This window comes from Blastomyces gilchristii, assembly GCF_000003855.2.
Source record: "Blastomyces gilchristii SLH14081 genomic scaffold supercont1.1, whole genome shotgun sequence".
Classification (NCBI taxonomy): domain Eukaryota; kingdom Fungi; phylum Ascomycota; class Eurotiomycetes; order Onygenales; family Ajellomycetaceae; genus Blastomyces; species Blastomyces gilchristii.
In genome coordinates this window covers 6,133,311-6,151,833 of record NW_003101682.1, presented here as the reverse complement: position 1 = coordinate 6,151,833, position 18,523 = coordinate 6,133,311, and the positions used below count along the sequence as shown (strand labels likewise).

At 37.6% G+C, this 18,523-nt stretch overlaps 3 protein-coding genes across 3 annotated transcripts; all 3 read left to right on the top strand.

Annotated features, from left to right (window-relative positions):
- Positions 1-919: 919 nt before the first annotated feature.
- Positions 920-3,826, top strand: BDBG_00660 (uncharacterized protein). Its single transcript, XM_031719987.1, has 5 exons — positions 920-1,175; positions 1,403-1,679; positions 1,783-1,835; positions 1,958-2,607; positions 2,847-3,826. Exons 1-5 carry the CDS (start codon positions 1,127-1,129, stop codon positions 3,336-3,338), a joined length of 1,521 nt encoding a protein of 506 aa, XP_031575945.1. The 5' UTR covers positions 920-1,126; the 3' UTR covers positions 3,339-3,826.
- Positions 3,827-4,321: 495 nt separating this feature from the next.
- BDBG_00659 (uncharacterized protein) lies at positions 4,322-5,971 on the top strand (the record flags this gene model as incomplete). The annotated part of the gene is made up of 5 exons (XM_031719986.1): positions 4,322-4,422; positions 4,496-4,803; positions 4,853-4,904; positions 5,704-5,746; positions 5,840-5,971. 5 exons carry the CDS (start codon positions 4,322-4,324, stop codon positions 5,969-5,971), a joined length of 636 nt encoding a protein of 211 aa, XP_031575944.1.
- Positions 5,972-6,216: 245 nt separating this feature from the next.
- Positions 6,217-8,282, top strand: BDBG_00658 (trichothecene C-8 hydroxylase; the record flags this gene model as incomplete). The annotated part of the gene is made up of 6 exons (XM_002629366.1): positions 6,217-6,573; positions 6,639-6,741; positions 6,833-6,901; positions 6,964-7,391; positions 7,553-7,733; positions 7,846-8,282. The coding sequence occupies 6 exons, from the start codon at positions 6,217-6,219 to the stop codon at positions 8,280-8,282; spliced, it is 1,575 nt and encodes a 524-aa protein (XP_002629412.1).
- Positions 8,283-18,523: the final 10,241 nt, after the last annotated feature.

The window sequence follows — 18,523 nt, the reverse complement described above, 5'->3', positions numbered from 1 at the left end:
CATGTTTTTTTAATGACTAGTCTCAGTGAAATTCATATCAAGAAATGTATGAGATCAGATTAAATGAAATTAAATGTGAAATTTATAGTCTTAGCAGTCAGTCTATATATAATAAAGATAACTTCTAAATTCAGTAATCTTAATAGTATCAGAACTATACTCTTAAAGAGAAGAATATTATTATACTCTCAGCTATATTAAGACTCTTTTATAGTTTTATACAGCTTAGTACTTTTATACAGATAATTTCATTTATTTCATAGATTATTTAAACTGATTTTTAATCACTTTATAATATTATTCAGATATAATATAAAAAGATCTGATTAATAAATATAAGAATCTTACTTTTATATAAGATTAGTAGATTACTCTTTTATAATAGTAAAACACTGCTGAGATATTACTCTGACTATTCTTACTTATAAAATAAGAGAAGAGTATCTGCTCATTATCTATATAAAATAGCTAGATACTGATTTCTCATTAAAGAGATCAGTAATTTGTTTTTCTTCTACTGAAATATATATAAGAGTTACTGCATTTCTCATATAATCTTCTTAGTATATTAAGTACTATATCTGTAATATTCTCATAATAACTCTGTAGCTCACAAGCTTACTATTTAAGCAAGATAGTCAAGCTCACTTCTACAGCTTCTCAAACAACTACCTCTATGTAATGCTGCTGACTAGTCACTGCTTCGGTTCCGCCACGTTACAGATTTTTGCACAAAACAGGTCTCATAACCTGTGGAAGATGTAAAGCTTTCTTGATTGAAAAAGTTATATGGTGGAAGGATTAGTAAGCCAGATCACGTGACCTGACAGGAGAATTTGAGCGAGTGTTGGGTACGCTAATTCATAAAGTAAGTTACTGGCTTAATTTTTCACTTAATTTCAATCAAGGAAGCATGAAGTGAGGTTAAATCTATTTAAAGTTGCACCATCAAAATCATGATTCCCTTACAAACATCGAACATCAACTCAAGCTGCCAACTGCCAATACCTCATTCGTGATACCCCCGTCACTCACAAACGTATTCCATTTATGTATCTCCACTTATATAGCCTTGCTTTATCCTAAATACCACATCACGGGGTCTGTCGAATAAATGTAGCATCCGATGACAACCCAGGAAGAAGATATCGCGAAGTTTTCCAGCCCGGACGAAGGTATGAATAGCTCTAGTACTACCAATATGCACCATGAATAAAACAGAAAAGGGATCATGAATGAGTTCTGGTGCCTCATAAGTGACTGCTGCAATGCCTATGTATATATATATCAGATATAATCGAACTCTGTGCAGGGGCCGCTTGGGTCGCCCAACATTTCTTTATCCAGGCCAATTTTGCATTCCGCTTCGAAAATCATATTGCTAACTAACTGTGTTTAATAGCCCGCCAAAAGAAACGCCCAAAGGGCTCATTTCATGCCTTCGGGAGGGTTAAATTACCTCCTCTGTCAACCTGGGAGGGTGATGGTGCAGTATCTACTGGGCTCCCACGCCTGGATGCTGCTCTGGCACTGCCCTCTGGACTGAGACCATCCCCTTTGGGCCCCGGACGGAACAGTCAACGTTATAACGGCCACCAGGATGTGCCTGCGAAGGGTATCAAGCGCGGAGAAGTTACAGAGGTTACAGGACCGCGGGGAGTGGGGAAGACCTCACTTGCGTGAGTATTCTCGAAAGCGTCGCCATCATCCGCGCTTAAGACTGGGCTATTAATAACCCATGAGTTGAGATACAAACAAATGTAGCTGATTGAATACTTACAGAATGGGAATTGCGGCACGGGTATTACAGGCGGCGCAGAAAGTTATCTGGATAGGTTAGTATCATTGCCAGGGAGTCGTGCTCCTCGTCTGATTATTTCAGGGAACCCTGAGCTCACAGTAACCCTATTGCCTACAAATTATAATTTTACATGGATATACTATCTGACATTGGTAGATACCGCTGGCCCTATGAACCCAACAAGGCTCAAAGACATCTGCCAAAGAGTTAGAGTTTCAGGCTTATCCGACAACTCATCCGATGCAGCGTCAAATGGAGGCAGGAGCGACGAAATCCTCAACGAGCTAATATATTTCCACCCACCAACACTTGCACATCTCCTAGCCCTAATATCTCATCCGCCAAAGGGCTTCCCACCCCAAGAAACAGGCCTAATCGTAATTGACTCCATCTCCTCCCTCTTCACCTCCGAATACCGCACCAAACTACCACCGAGAAACAGTAACCCAAAACACAGGACAACCGCGGAATCCAAAGAGGAAAGAACTCGCTGGAAAATCATCGGTAATCTGGTTATGGATTTGAAAAAACTTGCTGCCAGATTAAATTGTGTTGTTATCGTCATAAACGAAATGGCTTCGCGGTTCAGGGGAACACAGCCACCTGTCCTTCACGAGGCCCTCTCGGGCATAACATGGGACTCCGGGGTCACTACACGCATAAAGCTTTGTTGGCATTGGCTACCCCCTAGCCTTCGATCACGAGTGCGCATGAAACGTGTGCGATTTGCGGAGGTGGCTAAGGTTGAAAAAGTCGGGCTTATGCATGGGAGATCGCTCAGGATCGTTCCATTTGTAATTAAAAAGGTATGTACGTACGTACTTAACGTCATCCCAAGCCGAGCGAGTTTCTCTCCCTCTCGATGAGGTATTCACCTAGGGTCCCTGCTTGGTCGGAGCCTTTTTATTTTTTATTTTGTTTTGTTTTGTTTTTGGTTTGTCTTTCTAGACGACAGGGATGTAAATTTCATATGGATATATCGGCTCTGTACACGTCGGGGAGGAATGAATAACAATTTTAATAATGATTGAAAATATCCAAATAGACCGGTCTGCATGAATTCGGTCCCCGGCCTGGCGGCACACCGCTTTCCATCTTCACCCGCATCTCCAAGCGCCCGCATGTAGTACATGTGCGTTCGAAACGGAAGCTCGACCTTGTTATCGATGGCAGCCCCGACACAAGTCGAAAACATCGAATGGAGCCTGCCACAACAACGCCAGGGTTCAAACTTCAAAATAGCGAGCTGGATGAAGGTACCGGTGGGACGACACCGTCCGATGCATCTTTAGCCTTATCGATAAAAGAAGAAGACGAACAGGAACAGGGCTATGAGTATGAATGGCTAGATGAGGAGGGAATAGAATTTGTTGATGAGACTGTTGATGGGGAGGAGCCTGGAAGTGATGACCATGCTGGCTCTGGTGATGGTAAGGGTGATGACAGTCCTTGCCTAAGCCACAACATGGGAGAGGATATTGATGATGATACAGTTCTTCTACTACAGAATATCTCTAGCGAGGACGAATTTGATTGAGTTGGTTGGTTGGGCGCTGCTTTTTGGAATTTGTCTTTTTAGTGTTAGAAAACCCAACTATGTAACTTGAATATAGCCGATGTAATGGTCCCTAGGGCTACCGGAAAACCATTTGACTCTCCACCAATAACTGTACGCACAAGGGTTTGCAGATCTGGACATTAACAGCTGGCTGTTGCAAGCCGCGAAGCTGAGGAGACCACAGCTCAAAAGTAACACTTCTTAAGTATCCGAATATCCACATCTTCCGTTCGTGTGAATGCATTCAAGAGAAAAAGCATTTATCTGGCCGGCCTGCTCTCAATTTTGGTCCTCGAACTGTAGGTATGCTAGGTGCCTTTGAGAAGGTAGACCACTGCAGTAAAGGGGTTAAACCTGAAAGCGGGCATGCCATCTTGAGATATCTAGCCATATATATGTTCTTATCCGGCGTTTGCTTGCTAAAACAATCTTATCCTACACATTTCCGCGTCTATCGGCGCAGTTACTCAGCTCTATGTCTTGGCGTCAGTACCTACAGAAACGGCGTAACTAACGCCCACTGTGGTGGCACCAAAAGCTTTCCAGCCAAATAGGCCTTAAAACATTTCGCCTTGAGAGCTACTTGCGGCCCCACCCACTATTATCCCTATCATAGTGGTAGGCAAGCCGTTATGATGACGATGCACCGCGAGGGGGTAGTTGTGGCGGAGAGGGGAGCAGAGTTGGAGTGAGAACCTGACGGAGCCTGAAGCCACGACATCAACAGACAGAGCTCAGCTCTCATCGAGATCACAGGTTCTGCTTTCTGACACTGCGGATATCACGTCATGAACAGGCCATCGAAAGTGACTATGGGCCACTCTGCTGTGCAAGATCTCTCGTTCCAGTTGGGTGTTCTGCGGAAGCGATCGATTTAGGAGTAATATCTCCATTCCACCTGAGACCTCTATTGGGATTCAGTGGAAAAAACAAATAATACTGGCGGGATTGTACAGCGTGCCATGGCCGCAATGTTCCAGGAGGCCGTAGTTTCCACAGTTTTGCACATTCAACATCTCTGTGCTGATAAACCACGGGTTGGAGCGTCTCAGATGGACCTGGAGTAAGAAGGTCTATAGCCATGTTCCGAAGCACTATAGGATACTGCAGCTGATATGAATTTGTCCGGCTCAAAGCTTAAATCTTCGGATTCAAAGCCCGTCAAGTTCAGTTTGTCAAATCGGTCGTCTTCGAGTTTCACTCACTACGCAGTGCGCATCCCGTCACAGGCAGAGTGAGAACTACCAGCCCAGAGAAAGGGTATTTATATCTTCTGCGCTATTTTTGGTGAGATCCGACAACCGAGCTGACTCCTATGAGAAGGATCACTACTCCGTAACGGTGTGGGCTATCCTACCAATGCGTTATTACATCGAGCACAGTTTTGGACAACTGCCTGGGATTGATAGTGCGCCTCTCGTGCTCTACCAGACTACCTATGCATGTACGGAGTAATGTACCAAAAACAATTCCTTTGCTGACGGAACTTTCAGATAGTGGGACGAGCGGGAAGAGCAAGCCCCGAGAATCCCAGCCCACTTATGTGTACGGAGGTATGCTCCCTCCAGACTATCGGCCCGGGAGTCTGCAAAAGGCGTACATACATCCGAAGTACACTACTCCCTATAAATAGTGGAGAATCGGAGTCCCTGTTCCTGGCGCCTCCACAGCACTGCTCCACAGTCCAGCTATTTAAGCGATATGAGCGTCGGGCCAAAAACGACCCTATCGAACGGCGTCGAGCTAAACCGTACAACAACGGGCGGGGCCAAGTTATTTACATCGGGTCAAGAGACACTCACTACCTTTTTATAGGTTTAGTGTGTAACTACATGATATTACATACGGAGTGCGGAATACGGAGTAACTAGTCTTTGAATGTAGTTTTCAAAGTATTGACGTATGAATGACGGAGTACAGTGCCTACCTCTCACGTTTTAATTCGCATCCGCACAAGTCAGTCCTTAATGCGGAGGTCGCGTCGCATTGAGATTAGATACCACATCTTCCACAATCTGGTTGACAAAGAGGGAATCATGATGGAACATGTTGGTTGAAGGTTCTATGGCCAATATAGCTGATGTGCCTCATCAAGCTGCTAGCAAAGCCTGTTTTGGAAGAGATTGGTGTTGAGGGTCCGGGGGTTGATCGGCCCTTCTACCAGCAGCGCTGGTGGTGACTGAGTTCTTTTGCCCCAGTAGCCTACAATTGGTAAGGGTATGTTAGCCTAAGTCACGTGCCACCCGAACCTGTCATACTTGCGCCTTGGATGGGACGCTGGTCGAGTGTACATGTACATGTACATATATCAAAATACCACAACGTTCTAATCCTCCAATAGTAGCCGGAGCACTACCAACAGTTTACCATGTCAGGGCGGACCTCCGGTATTAATAGGGTTCTGTTAATTCGTTTGCTTTGGCTGAGTCTAGCTCCGTTTGACTATCAGGTGCTAAGCTCTAACCCATGTGGCCCAGCAGGCGTTTTCGGAATGGGATCTCCCTATCCAGACTAGAGTGTTCCAGGACGAGATATGGCCTTTTCCGGGACCGACTTTGTTCAACTTCAACGCTGGCGGCTTTATGCACGCATTGATTGCCTGGCTCTTATGAAGATTTCATGGACTTGCTCCGCCTCTAAGAAGCCCGATGCAGAAATGATCTGTGCCGTGCAGCCAGCCAGAGTCCCAAACCCAAAGGCAACACGATGAAGAAATTTTGGGTCCTCCGGCGCGAAATTAACTCCGGCCATTATTGGTTTTATATAAAGCTGACCTGGTCCCCGGTACAGTCTCAGCCTTCCTGGTGGTACCTTGAACTAGTATGATCCATTATTGACTCCTGCTGTACGGAACGAAATGGCGGCTCTAGAGCCGAAAAGTGGCTACCTGGCGGAGTTGGTATCAACATCCAACCTGCCCTCTGTCACCTTTGTTGTCACCGCCTTGACTTTGATCTTATTCTACACTCTACAACGTCGCAAACCTAATGTGCCGCTTATCAACCCCAAGCGGTGGTTCGAAGTTTCGGATCAGAGGATCAAGCAGGAATTCGTTCACAATGCAATTCCGATGATAGAAAAGGGCTTTGCTGTGACTGGCAACAAGCCGTTTCGTGTCCAAGCAGATAGCGGAGAAGTCACGGTTCTCCCTCCCAATGTTGCCAATGAGATTAAGAACGATGCCCGCCTAAGCTTTGAATTGAATACCTCTAGGGTAAGGCTACCTTGGTTGGTTCTAAGATAGAAGAACAGTACAAAGCTAACGCCAGAATGATGAAGGCCTTTTTCGGTCACCTCCCAGGCTTCGAAGTCTTCAATACCGATGGATGTAACATGAGAGTTGCAAAGTCTATAGTCCAACGCCAGTTGACTACTTATCTTGGTAAGAAGTCTCTGGCCGGCCTCGCCTTCTAAACTACTCAGACTCTCAGTCCTGAGTCAAACATTCTTACTTACTTGAATCATTTTCTCAGCCAAAGTAACAAAACCGCTCTCTGATGAAGCCACATTGTCTCTTCGGGAAATTTTAACAGACAACAAAGGTGAGACTCCAATCCCAGAACCCAGAACATTGATGTGCTGGTTGCTAATTTACGCTGAGCAGAGTGGCATCAAATTACCCTGAAAAATGAACTTCTACAAATCATTGCCCGCCTCTCCTCCAAGGTCTTCCTCGGCGACGAACTCTGCCACGATGAAAGGTGGCTAGACATTACTATCAACTACACTCTCCATGCGTTCGCAGCTGCAGATTCCCTAAGAATGTGGCCTTCCTATCTTCGTGATATCGTCCACTGGTTCTTGCCGAGGTGCAGGGCGTCTCGAGCAGAAGTTGCCAGAGCACGTACGGTCATTGGGCCTATTTTGAAGAAGCGTGCTGAGCACAAAGCAGCCCTCGCAGCCCAGGGAAAGGAACCCCCTGGGTTGAATGATGCTATTGAATGGTTTGAAAACGCCTCAAGAGCCGAGGGTACTTATGTTGATCCTGTTATAGGCCAGCTTGGACTCGGTCTTGCTGCTATTCATACTACGGTAAGAGAATCCTCGGACTATTCGGCACATTTTGAGAAGTGACAAGGTGGTGGTCGGTCTGGATCTAAGATTGTTGGCACAATATCCCAAGAACCGACCCATAAAACCAAGCATGATATTCTCATTGGTACTTAATACTAACAACTTGCATTGTCATGTAGAGCGACCTCTCAACCCAAGTGATTCTTGACATAGCTTCGCATCCGGAAATCATCGAACCGTTGAGAAAGGAGATAATCGAAGCTCTGAGAGAAGGCGGGTGGAAAAAAACCTCACTCTATAAAATGAAGCTTCTGGACAGCGTCATCAAAGAGAGCCAGCGCATGAAGCCCATTACGTCTAGTAAGACATCTGCCTTCCCCCTTATATCCCCTGAACGAGGCATATTGGAACGGACATTAAGGGGAAAATTAAATTAAATGACAAAACATACCCCGTACTTACAAGCCTTCAGTCAGCATGGGCCGCGTAGCAACTACCGATATCACTCTATCCGATGGCACCACCATTCCTAAGGACACTCACACAGTAGTCTCTAGCCACAGCATGTGGGATCCCCGAGTCCACACCAACGCAGACCAATGGGACGGCTACCGTTTCTATAACATGCGCCAGGTCCCCGGACAAGAAAACAGCTCACAATTCGTCAGCACTAGCCCAGATCATCTTGCCTTCGGACATGGCCAGCATGCCTGCCCAGGCCGGTTCTTCGCCGCCAACGAGGTCAAAGTGCTACTCTGCCATTTGCTCCTAAAATATGATCTGAAGGTAGTGGAAGGGTCGATGATTAAGCCATTTAGGTATTCGTTTTCGATTAGTGCGAACCCCATTGCGCCCCTTATGATCCGGAGGAGGGAGGACGTGATTGATCTGGATTCGCTAGAAGCATAAGTTATTAACTTTTGCCCTTACGCATGTTGGGCTTGGGTCTTGGTAAATGACGGCTATGGAATTTAGCAGGGGCATTTCGAGGAAGAAATTGGACCGGCGCACCCATTTGAGGAACTACCCCTTCAGATGGTAATTTCGGAACGGGCGACAGTCTTTCCGCCCGGCTGGAAAACCTTCGCGCTTGAAGAGTATCGCTATGCATTCTTTTGCATTCTTTGTTTTTTTTTAACTCCCTTTCTTTGTCCTCGAGTTGGCCAACTCATGCGTGGAAAGTGAACATTGCAGAAATCTGGATATATATACCAATCCCGTCTATATGTTAATACTGGCTTATGGTTTGTTTACTTTTGTGTTTCCTTTTTCCTCGAAGGCTTTTCGCAGCTTTATAAAAATCCAAATATATTTACTGCAAGATACTATTTCGATATTAAAATAATTTTTTTTTCTAAACATCGTTACCTTTCCAGTTTTCCCCTTCTTCAAAGTCTTTGTTTGTCTTTGCCAGTTTTTTTCTCGCCAATCACCCTCACGCACCCCGCTCTCTCGAATGCCAGCATGCACCATGCAGCAGGGATGCGACGTATATCATGCGCGCATATAGAAAAAATAAAAAATAAAAAATAACGAAGTACAACACCACTCTCTCAACTTTCCATGCTAGGTTAATGTAGAGGTGTCGAAGAGTCGCCGGCAGAAATCATGACTGGTTCGTATTAAATTGCTCTATATATAAACCTAGCCCGAATGAATAGAGTTTATGTTGCATATGACGTTACCCGGCATACGGGGTAAGCACTGGAAGAGGGATGATGTGGTGGTGGTTCTCAGCAGGGTCGGCTTTGATGAGAGTGTTTTGTTTCTGAGTTGCACAAATCTATATAGAACTGTAACTATGAAGACAGAGAAGAAAGCTCAGCATAAGCTTAATTAAATCTTTCACTTATTCCAAGCAGCCTTCCAAACAATACGAACATCCCGCCCGCCCCCGCTATCCCGCCCCTCTGACTACTATGTATTCTCCACAGCCATTCTCCATAATTTAGACTATTTATACTATCATACATACCCTCGCACCCCCGGCCCGCAAGTCGCAAGTCGCAAGTCGCAAATCGCAAATCGCATCCCTCCCCGCCCCGCGGACTCCGCGGATCCGCGAACACAAAGAACTGTAGGATAGTTGAAGGTTGTATTGATAGATCTATCTACAAGAACATAATATAGTGGTGGGTCACGTGATCTGATGGGATCGCTAACCGCAACGGCCGTAACGGCCAACACCCCCCCTCGAGATAACAAGAATCACATACAAAAACACCCAATCCACCAAGATAGTCTGTCAAAACCAAATACAAATGTAAAATTAAGCATTCCCAACTTTTACACCTGTAAGATCTAGCAAAATCATGAATCATATAAATATCATAGTGTCTAGAGATTTAGTGAGTTCATCTGCTATTATCTGAGTGATAAGAATATATTTCAAATCAATGACTCTCTGATTCAACTGTCAACATGAAAAATGAAAATATGTGTTAATATACTTACTTTAGGCTGTAATGACTGTCATCTTTATAAGATCTATAGTACTCTTATTATCAGCAAGAATCTGTATCAGAGATGTAATAATGAAGTCAAGCTTAATTATAAGATTCTGAATTTATATTACTTTGTAGACTGTCTTACTAAGAGTTATATATTTAATTTTATTGAAACTTAGAGATATACAAGATTGTTTCACTGATTATCATGAAATCAGATTATCTGCAAGCTTGAAAATGTAGCTGAATATTGATTTTCTATTATTATTTAAGAGACCTGCTCAATTGAAATCTGAGTAGCTGAAGAGTAAGTAGAAATTATTGAGAAAATCAGAGAGAATGAATCTCTCATACAGACTGTATCTGTAGAAAATACTTAAATTCATTATCTCTTTCAAATAATATATAATATATAACAGAGTCTTTCAATATTAAGATATTGAATTAATGTTCTGCTGAGTAAGTAGTGAGATAGTATAAGTAATATCAGAATGTGTTTTAACTGTAAGATATTGTAAACAGCTCACATTATATTAATATTACTGAATTATGAAATCAGTCTCTTTCTCAGATATTAAGAAATTATTAATACAGAATTCATTCTTTATCAGTGTTTTAATAATAACTATATTATCAAGATAGAAATCTTTAATAAGATATTTAATATATTGATAATATATTAAATCAATTTCTTTGTCAGAATAATTAACTTTTATACTTAAATACTTAATTAATTAATATAGATTCTTGACTTTTAATTTCTCACTGAGTATACTCACTAGTTAATCAGCATTCTCAGAAACTTCAGATATAATATTAAGATTGTTAATATAGATTATTATATAGAGATGATATCTGAATATATAATATCAGAGTACTGAATTATAAATACTGACTGTAAATTCAAGATTACTTAACAGAGCTGTTAAGTAATTATATCAGATCTTTATTACAGAGTTCAGACTATATAAACTACTCTCAATTATATAGATAAGTGTTTTCAGTGAATCTGTCTCAAATCTGATAAGTTGTATTATTATTATTATTCTTCAATTATAGATGTATACAGTCAGAGACTATGATATCTACCTGAGAATCTTTAGTTCTCAGGGTTTTTTCTATATCTATAGAGTCAACTATTATACACTTATCAATTTCAGATATATAAAATCAGAAAATTCCAGCTCAGAATACAAAAACTGTTTATAAATTACAGTATTTTAACACCTTTTAATACTTTGAAATCATTTGAAAATATCATGACAAAAGAAAAGAGAATATAGTCTTAAAGATAGACACATTAAATAGCTACAGAATAAGACCTCTGCAGTTTACATCTTAAGCTATATATATATTTTAACACTCTATATAATCAATCACTGCCTCTGTTCTCTCAGGCCTGCTTCAGAGGTTATCATTCTCTCTAAAGAGCTGCCACTCAGCTAGCTTCTGTAACTAGCTTACTCATAAGTGAGATTCTCACTAAGAATAACATCAGAGCTACTCAATTCTAGTTAAGTCTCTAATCTTTCAGCTGTCAATCTCAGTATTTCAGTCTATCAATTGACTGTCATAGTCTTGCTTACACTAATCACCTATTAAGAGTGTCTAGGTCTTGTCTTATCTAGATTCTTACTAGGCTCAGAGTGTTCTAATCAGATAGTTTTTAAATCTCATTCTCTGAAAGTAAGTGTCTAGAGTGAGAGAGATGAGATCTGGCTAGTTAAGCTTGACAATGATTTACTATTCTGCAGACACTCTAGATCTCAATCACTCTAGTACTGATCTAACTTGAAGTGCTTGAGAGGCTGTTAACTCTAAGATCAGTGAGAATTAGTGTCTGAGAACCCTCAGAATGAATATTTTAAGCTTGATAATAATTCACTATAGTGCACCTGGGAATCTCTGATACTGTTTTATAACTTAACAGTGAAAGCTGTGATTAAGATGACTCTTGCAGAGTTTGAACCTGCCCTCTTTTAACATTCATTCCCCGGGGGGAAGGCCGCTAATTGAGGCTTCATAGTAGCGTAGTTAATCACTACGTCACCGGGTCTCTGATAAGTTGTCTTATATAGATCTTCTTAGTAAGATATTTATACAGATATATTATCACTATATTCACTTAATAAAGTGTTCAATTATATACTACTGTTATTGTAAAAAGAATATAATTAACAGTATCAGTGATAACAGAAGTATAGATCTCTTCTTTAGAATTCTTCTTAAATCAGTTATTATAAATCACTTAATATAATTTTCTAAGAATATTATCAGAATTAGTATTCAGATCTGTGAGTCTATCTTTCTTAAGAAATACTTAATAGTCTGAAGCAATTAATTCATTCTTCCGAATATCAGATCTAGAGATTAAACTTTATATATTATATCTCTTCAGATCAGTAATCTCATATTATATAAACTTCTTTCAATAATTCTCTACTCTTTCTAACTGAGAGGTGATATTCTTATAAGACTTTGAAAGATTATCTATAACAGAGCTTGAAGTATATATAGTCAGCAATTTCACAGGCTGTAATTATATAGAATTCAGATTCTCAATGTTAGAAGCATCTTCATTATTAATCAGATAAATATCAGATTCTGATTTAGTAATATAATTAATAAGTGTTACAGATGTAATAACTGATTCTGATTTTTCAGTGATTGAAAACCTTACATTACTACTGATAATAATCTTGCCAGATTCAGAATTTCATAGATAATATATTGATGTAAGAGGCCTACGCTAAATAAATTAGTATAATATTATAGATCTTATATAATAAAGAGAAAAACATTAGAGAAGGAAAAGAAAGAGAAAGTATGAGAATCAGCAATTGAAGTGAATATTTATACACATATATAATGATGTATGTAGTGAGGCTTCAGAGTGAAAGAATCTATACATGTTCATAGCAGCTGAGAATCAGTGATTGAGAATGACTGAGAATCAGAGTATATATATTCAAGAATGAAGCAGTTGAAATCTGTGAAGTGTAATAGAATAGTCTATATAATTGATCAGATGCAGTCTGTTACATTAGTCTCTCTCTTTCAGAAGTAGTTCTCATCAGTCAAGAACTGCTGTTTCAGATAACATAGAACTCAGAGTTCAGATCAGTTGATTATAGCTGACTTATTTTATAAGATATTATTAGCTGCAGTCACAGAGTCTCTTATCAAGAATATTCTCAATCTCTCACTCAAGCTTATTATCTTCTTCTATAATGTCTGATGACTGTCAGTCAGAAGTCAGTTGAGAAGAAAACAGGTTGATAACAGTGCAGCAGAGTAAGCTTGTGTAAAAGATATCATGAATCTCTGATAATGTGTTAAGACAGTAGTTGTGACTATCTAGAACTTCTATCACTTTATACTTAATATAATGATAATTCAGTATATGAGATGAATGTGTGATCTCTATATTCTTAAGATTCAATCACATCAAGTCTTCTATCTTATATTATTCAGTGAGATCTTAGTGAACATTGATTTGATTTTCTTGATCTTGTTTTACAGTTGTCATGAAGATCTCTGCTCAGTCACAGACATCTCAGAGATTTATTACTATATTATCAGCAATCTGAATTGAACTGTGAGAATTCAGTGTGAACTGTGTGATCTCTAGAAGATTCAACACTTTTATGTGATAATTATATATAAGAAAGAACAGACTTATATCTGTTGAAATAACATCTCATTCATTGATAGCAATCTCTGCATGTAGAAGCAGGTCATGTCAATCATCTTATAAGTGATTGCAGAACTTATAGAGATAATTCTTTACAGTCTGAATTGTCTATTCTGACATATTATCAGTCTCAGAGTGATAGACAGTTGACAGATAATATATAATCTTGAGAACTTGACAGATTCTTGTTCAGAGAGTACTTATAAATTGACAGTTCTGATTCAATACTATAAATCTCAGTAATTAATGCATTTAATAGAATGAGCTTTATAGAAAAGCTTCAGTGACTTGTTCAGTATTTATCTTATTATAAGATTTCAATATTACATTCTTACTCAATCAGTTCACAATGATCAGAACATTTCTACAACTCTTACTCTCAGAGAGATCAATAGCAAAGTTAATTATCATATCTGATCAGATTCTATCAGAGATATTAAGTAATTTCAGTAGGTCTTTTCTACAGTTTTTTCATGAGATGATGAAAGAATAATAGTTGCAGTTTCAAACAAAACATCTGATACTGTTTAATATCTCAGATCAGTAGAACTCTTGAGAGATTATTCAGTACAATTGTTCATAATCTGAGTGATCAGTTATATACAAATCATGCATCTCTTACATTATCTGAGTGTGTAAGGATTTGAAGTGAGAGACTCAACATTATTTATAAAATCACAGAGTATTATTGTCATCAATTGAGCATTCTGAGATGTCAGTTCTTATATATAGTTCTGAGAGAAATCAGAGTACTTCTTAATATACTGCTTCAATAAGTGCTTGAAGAAGTTCATCAGTTTGAGTCATTACATGTCATAATTCATTCAGTGTAGGTTCAGAAGAAGTTAAGATATCAGTGTCAGTGTCAGTGACAGTTCAGAGAGAGAATGTTCTAATCAGAGAAGTTTATATAGTGTCATGAGCTGTTTCATCTTGATCAACTAATATCTTCAAATTCAAGAGCTGATGCTCTTGATTCATTCAGTGAGTATCTGTTACATCAGATGATATATCTTACTCTTATTATAAGAGAGTATCTGTCATTGAGTTCTGACTGTCAGAACAGTAGTGTATTATAAAATAAAAGTGACTTAAAAACTCAGATTATTGTATCTATCATTCAGTGAGTTTACAGATAGTTATGAAGTACTTGAGATTCTTATGATCTGTAATTATTTCAAATTCAGAGACACTTCAGAGTTCAGAGTTTCATTCTTCTAGATAGTATATAATTGTGAGAAGTTTCTTATCATAGATCTCATAGTTGTATTTAACAGAACTCAGTTTCTTAGACATGAAGATATATAATCATAAGACATCTTCATTATTATATTGCAATATAGCTTTTTCTGTGACATAGTCAGAGAAATTAGCTTTAACAACTGTCTTATAATCAGAATTGAATATTATCAGCAGAGAGGTATTAATAAACATCTTCTTTATTCATATAAATACAGCTTCAGTATCTGCTGATCATTGAAATACTGAGTCTTTCTTAGTGAGTTCTGTAAGTGATCTTATAATATCTGAGAAGTTTCATATAAATTGCTGATAGAAGTTAACAAATCTGATGAAGCTTCATATATCTTTCACAGTACACAGAATCTCTCATTCAAGAATAGTAGAGACCTTCTCAGAATTTATTCAAATTCTCTTATCAGCTTCTATGATAAAGTCTAGATATTTTGTACTTTTAATCTCAAAATCACACTTATCTATGTCTATCAGCAGTTCTGCTTTTCATAGTCATTGTAATATCTTTCACACATATTCTTGATGTTCTTTCCTGAATTCATCAGTGAAGATGAGAATGTTATTAAAATATACAGATATGAATTTATCAAGAAAGTCTCAGAGTGCTCAGTTAATATACTTCTGAAATATACTGAGAGCATTAGTCAGTTCAAAGAATGTGACTACTCATTTAAAGAGATCATATTATGTTCAGAATGCTGTAAGTTACTCATCTTCTTCAGTGATGCAGATCTTATGAAACACAGTAATGACATCTAACTTTGTAAATCATTGAGCTTATTCAATACAAGCTAGAGTTTCATTGATAGAAGATAAAGAATAACAGTTCTTCTTTATTAATCTATTCAATTCTTGATAATTCACACAGAATCAGAGTTCTTCACCTGATTTCTTTGCAAAGAGAATAGAGGCTGCAGCTGAAGAGTTGCTAATATATATGAATTCTTTATTCAACAGATTATTGAGTGTCTTTCAAAGAAGAAGAAGTTCATCTCAGAACATATTATAAAGACAATCTTATAATAATTCAGAGTTCTTACTATCTCTCTTTTTTAAGTTGATACTGTGATTCACTTCTGAACCTTGTAAGAGAGATAGATTTGTAACATTATTATCTTATCAGAAGATATCTAGATATTTATAATATTATTGAGAGAGTTTTATATGAGAATCTGTTATTATAATACAGAATAACTTTTCTAGAGTCTTTTTGATATCAGTCAGACTGATAGAATAGATTGATATATAATTCTGCTATCAGCAATCTTATCAGTAACTCTGTCAGCAGTTTTGATGATGACTTCTTTTTCAGAGTATTTCATAAGCATTGACAGAGATCTGTGTAAGATTCATAGTCTTATGAATATCATCTTCATGAATTCTATTATTGTTAGAGAATATCAAGCTTCTGTTTCAAGCATTCAATAAGATGCCTTGTTCAGATAGTCAGACAAGTTCTAATATAAGATTATAATCAAGATTATTAACTTTATATACATAGATATCTTCACATTGATATTCTCTCACATCTATGTTTAGTTTCACTATATAACAGATATAAACATCTTTTGAACCATTAAATTCTGCAAGAAGTCAGGGCTTTGATAAGAGAATACACTGAAGGTTATAATATCTTATAACTGAAGATTTTATCATTGCATAGTAATATAGATTGCTGTCTATCATGGCTTTCATATTATACATATTATCAATCACAATAGATATAAGAATTGTATTCATTACTATTTTCTCTTCAAATTGTTATTATCTGATCTCTTCAAACTTCTGTTTGTAAATTTAAATAGAAGTTAATCTTTTCTCTGTTTCATCAGAGCATTCTTATAGTTATTTTTCAAATCTTTCTTCACTGCAATGTGGTTGATGTGAACAGGTACTGATTCATTCTTTGAATAAGAAGACACTGATCTTTCTCTTGATTGAGAAGATATCAGTCTTTCTCTTAAGTGTGAAGACATATAGGTCAATTGACAGTTGAAAGCAATGTATTCTAATCAGTTACAGTTGATACATACTTTATATTGACATCAATTAGCAACTTTCTCAGAAGTGATCTCAGAGACTCAGAAGCCTGTTTGAACAGTAGAAACTCTTGCTTATGTATAGACATTTGAATCTATTCAGTTCATAGTATCTGCATCATTGCTGTTCTTCAGCACAGATGTGTAAGTGACTGAAGTGTAACATCTTCTGTCACTGTTCTGTATACTCTTGAGCTTGATAAGATGATTATTCAATGTTCAGAGCTGTGTGCAGAAATCTTCATAAGTCTGATCTTCATCTATACTTATAAGACTCTGTAAGAGTTCAAAAGTTAATATCTTCTTAAGTATGTTAATTTTCATTCAATTCTTTCAAGATTGATCATCTACTTCTAGAATCTTGATGTCAAAGTCAGAGATGAATATTATAAGAGAAGTATTTCTCTGTTAAATACTCTGTAATCAATCTAATACTTTCTGTTACATGACAGTGTCTCAGAACAGAACATTAAGATATTGGAATAATATTATCAGATATTCACAACACTGATTCACATGCTTTTATTCATGAATAAAACTTCTGTTTTATATGATTCTTTAATTATTCATTGATATATCAATCTTGATTAGTTAGTGAATCAATGATATCTTCATTCACACTCAGTTTCATAAGCATTTTCATTCTTCATAATGAGTAGAGAGTGAGATCAGAAGTATTAAAATATATGAAAGTATCTAAGCATTCTTTCAGTGCTTTTATATTCAATTCTGTAGATGTTGAAATTGCATGAGTTTCTTGTTAAATTAATCATTGAATTTCCTCATATTGAAGTTATTAAGTTGCATGTATATTAGCTATTTATTGCTGTTATAATTTCAGTATTACTCAAAGTCACTATAATATTACTTCTATGCTTGTATTTAAGAGTTCTCTTATATTATCATTAGACATGTCATTCATTGAGTGTATAATATCTGTGAAATCTTGAAGAAGTATAATTATATAAATATCTTATATATCTAAGTGTCAGAACTCTTAGATCTTTCACTGACATTCTCTTTATAAGATTTTATTACAGGGTTAAAATAACTGATAAGTAAGCTTCTATCTGAAAACTCAGTATTCACTTAACTATGTTTCTCTTTCTTATATATCATTACATGTTTAAATATCTCTTGATGAATAATCATTTCTAATGAGAAGATAATACATGAATAATCATTTTTAATAAGAAGATGATGAATATTTTTCTAGTATAAGAGGCCTACACTCAATAGATTGATATAATATTATAGGTCTTATATAACAAAGAGAAAAACATTAGAGAAGAAAAAGAAAGAGAAAGTGTGAGAATTAGCAATTGAAGTGAATATTTATATGTGTATGTAATAATATACATAGTAAGGCTTCAGGGTGGAAGAATCTATATGTGTTCATAGTGACTGAGAATTGATGATTGAGAATGGCTGAGAATCAGAGTGTACGCATTCAAGAATGAAGCAGTTGAAATCTGTGAAGTGTAATAGAATAGTCTATATAATTGATCAGGCACAGCCCGCCACAATTGATGTGTCACTGAATTCAATGATATGATAGAAATCAGCATGTGAAGAGAGCTTATTTACAGACTTCTGAGATTTATATAAGTGAATAAAGACCTCTGCACTTAATCAGTAAAAATGTCTCACATTCAGTGAGATGTTTGTAAGTACACATTAAGAAATCTTATATAAACTTGAGATTACAGAAGTCTC

Bases quoted from the DNA above. Each gene is read 5' to 3' on its own strand.
- BDBG_00660 (XM_031719987.1), top strand. From the start codon at position 1,127: ATGACAACCCAGGAAGAAGATATCGCGAAGTTTTCCAGCCCGGACGAA. The intron at 1,176-1,402 runs GTATGAATAGCT...TGTGTTTAATAG, and splicing joins GTTTTCCAGCCCGGACGAAG to CCCGCCAAAAGAAACGCCCA. The intron at 1,836-1,957 runs GTTAGTATCATT...TGACATTGGTAG, and splicing joins GCAGAAAGTTATCTGGATAG to ATACCGCTGGCCCTATGAAC.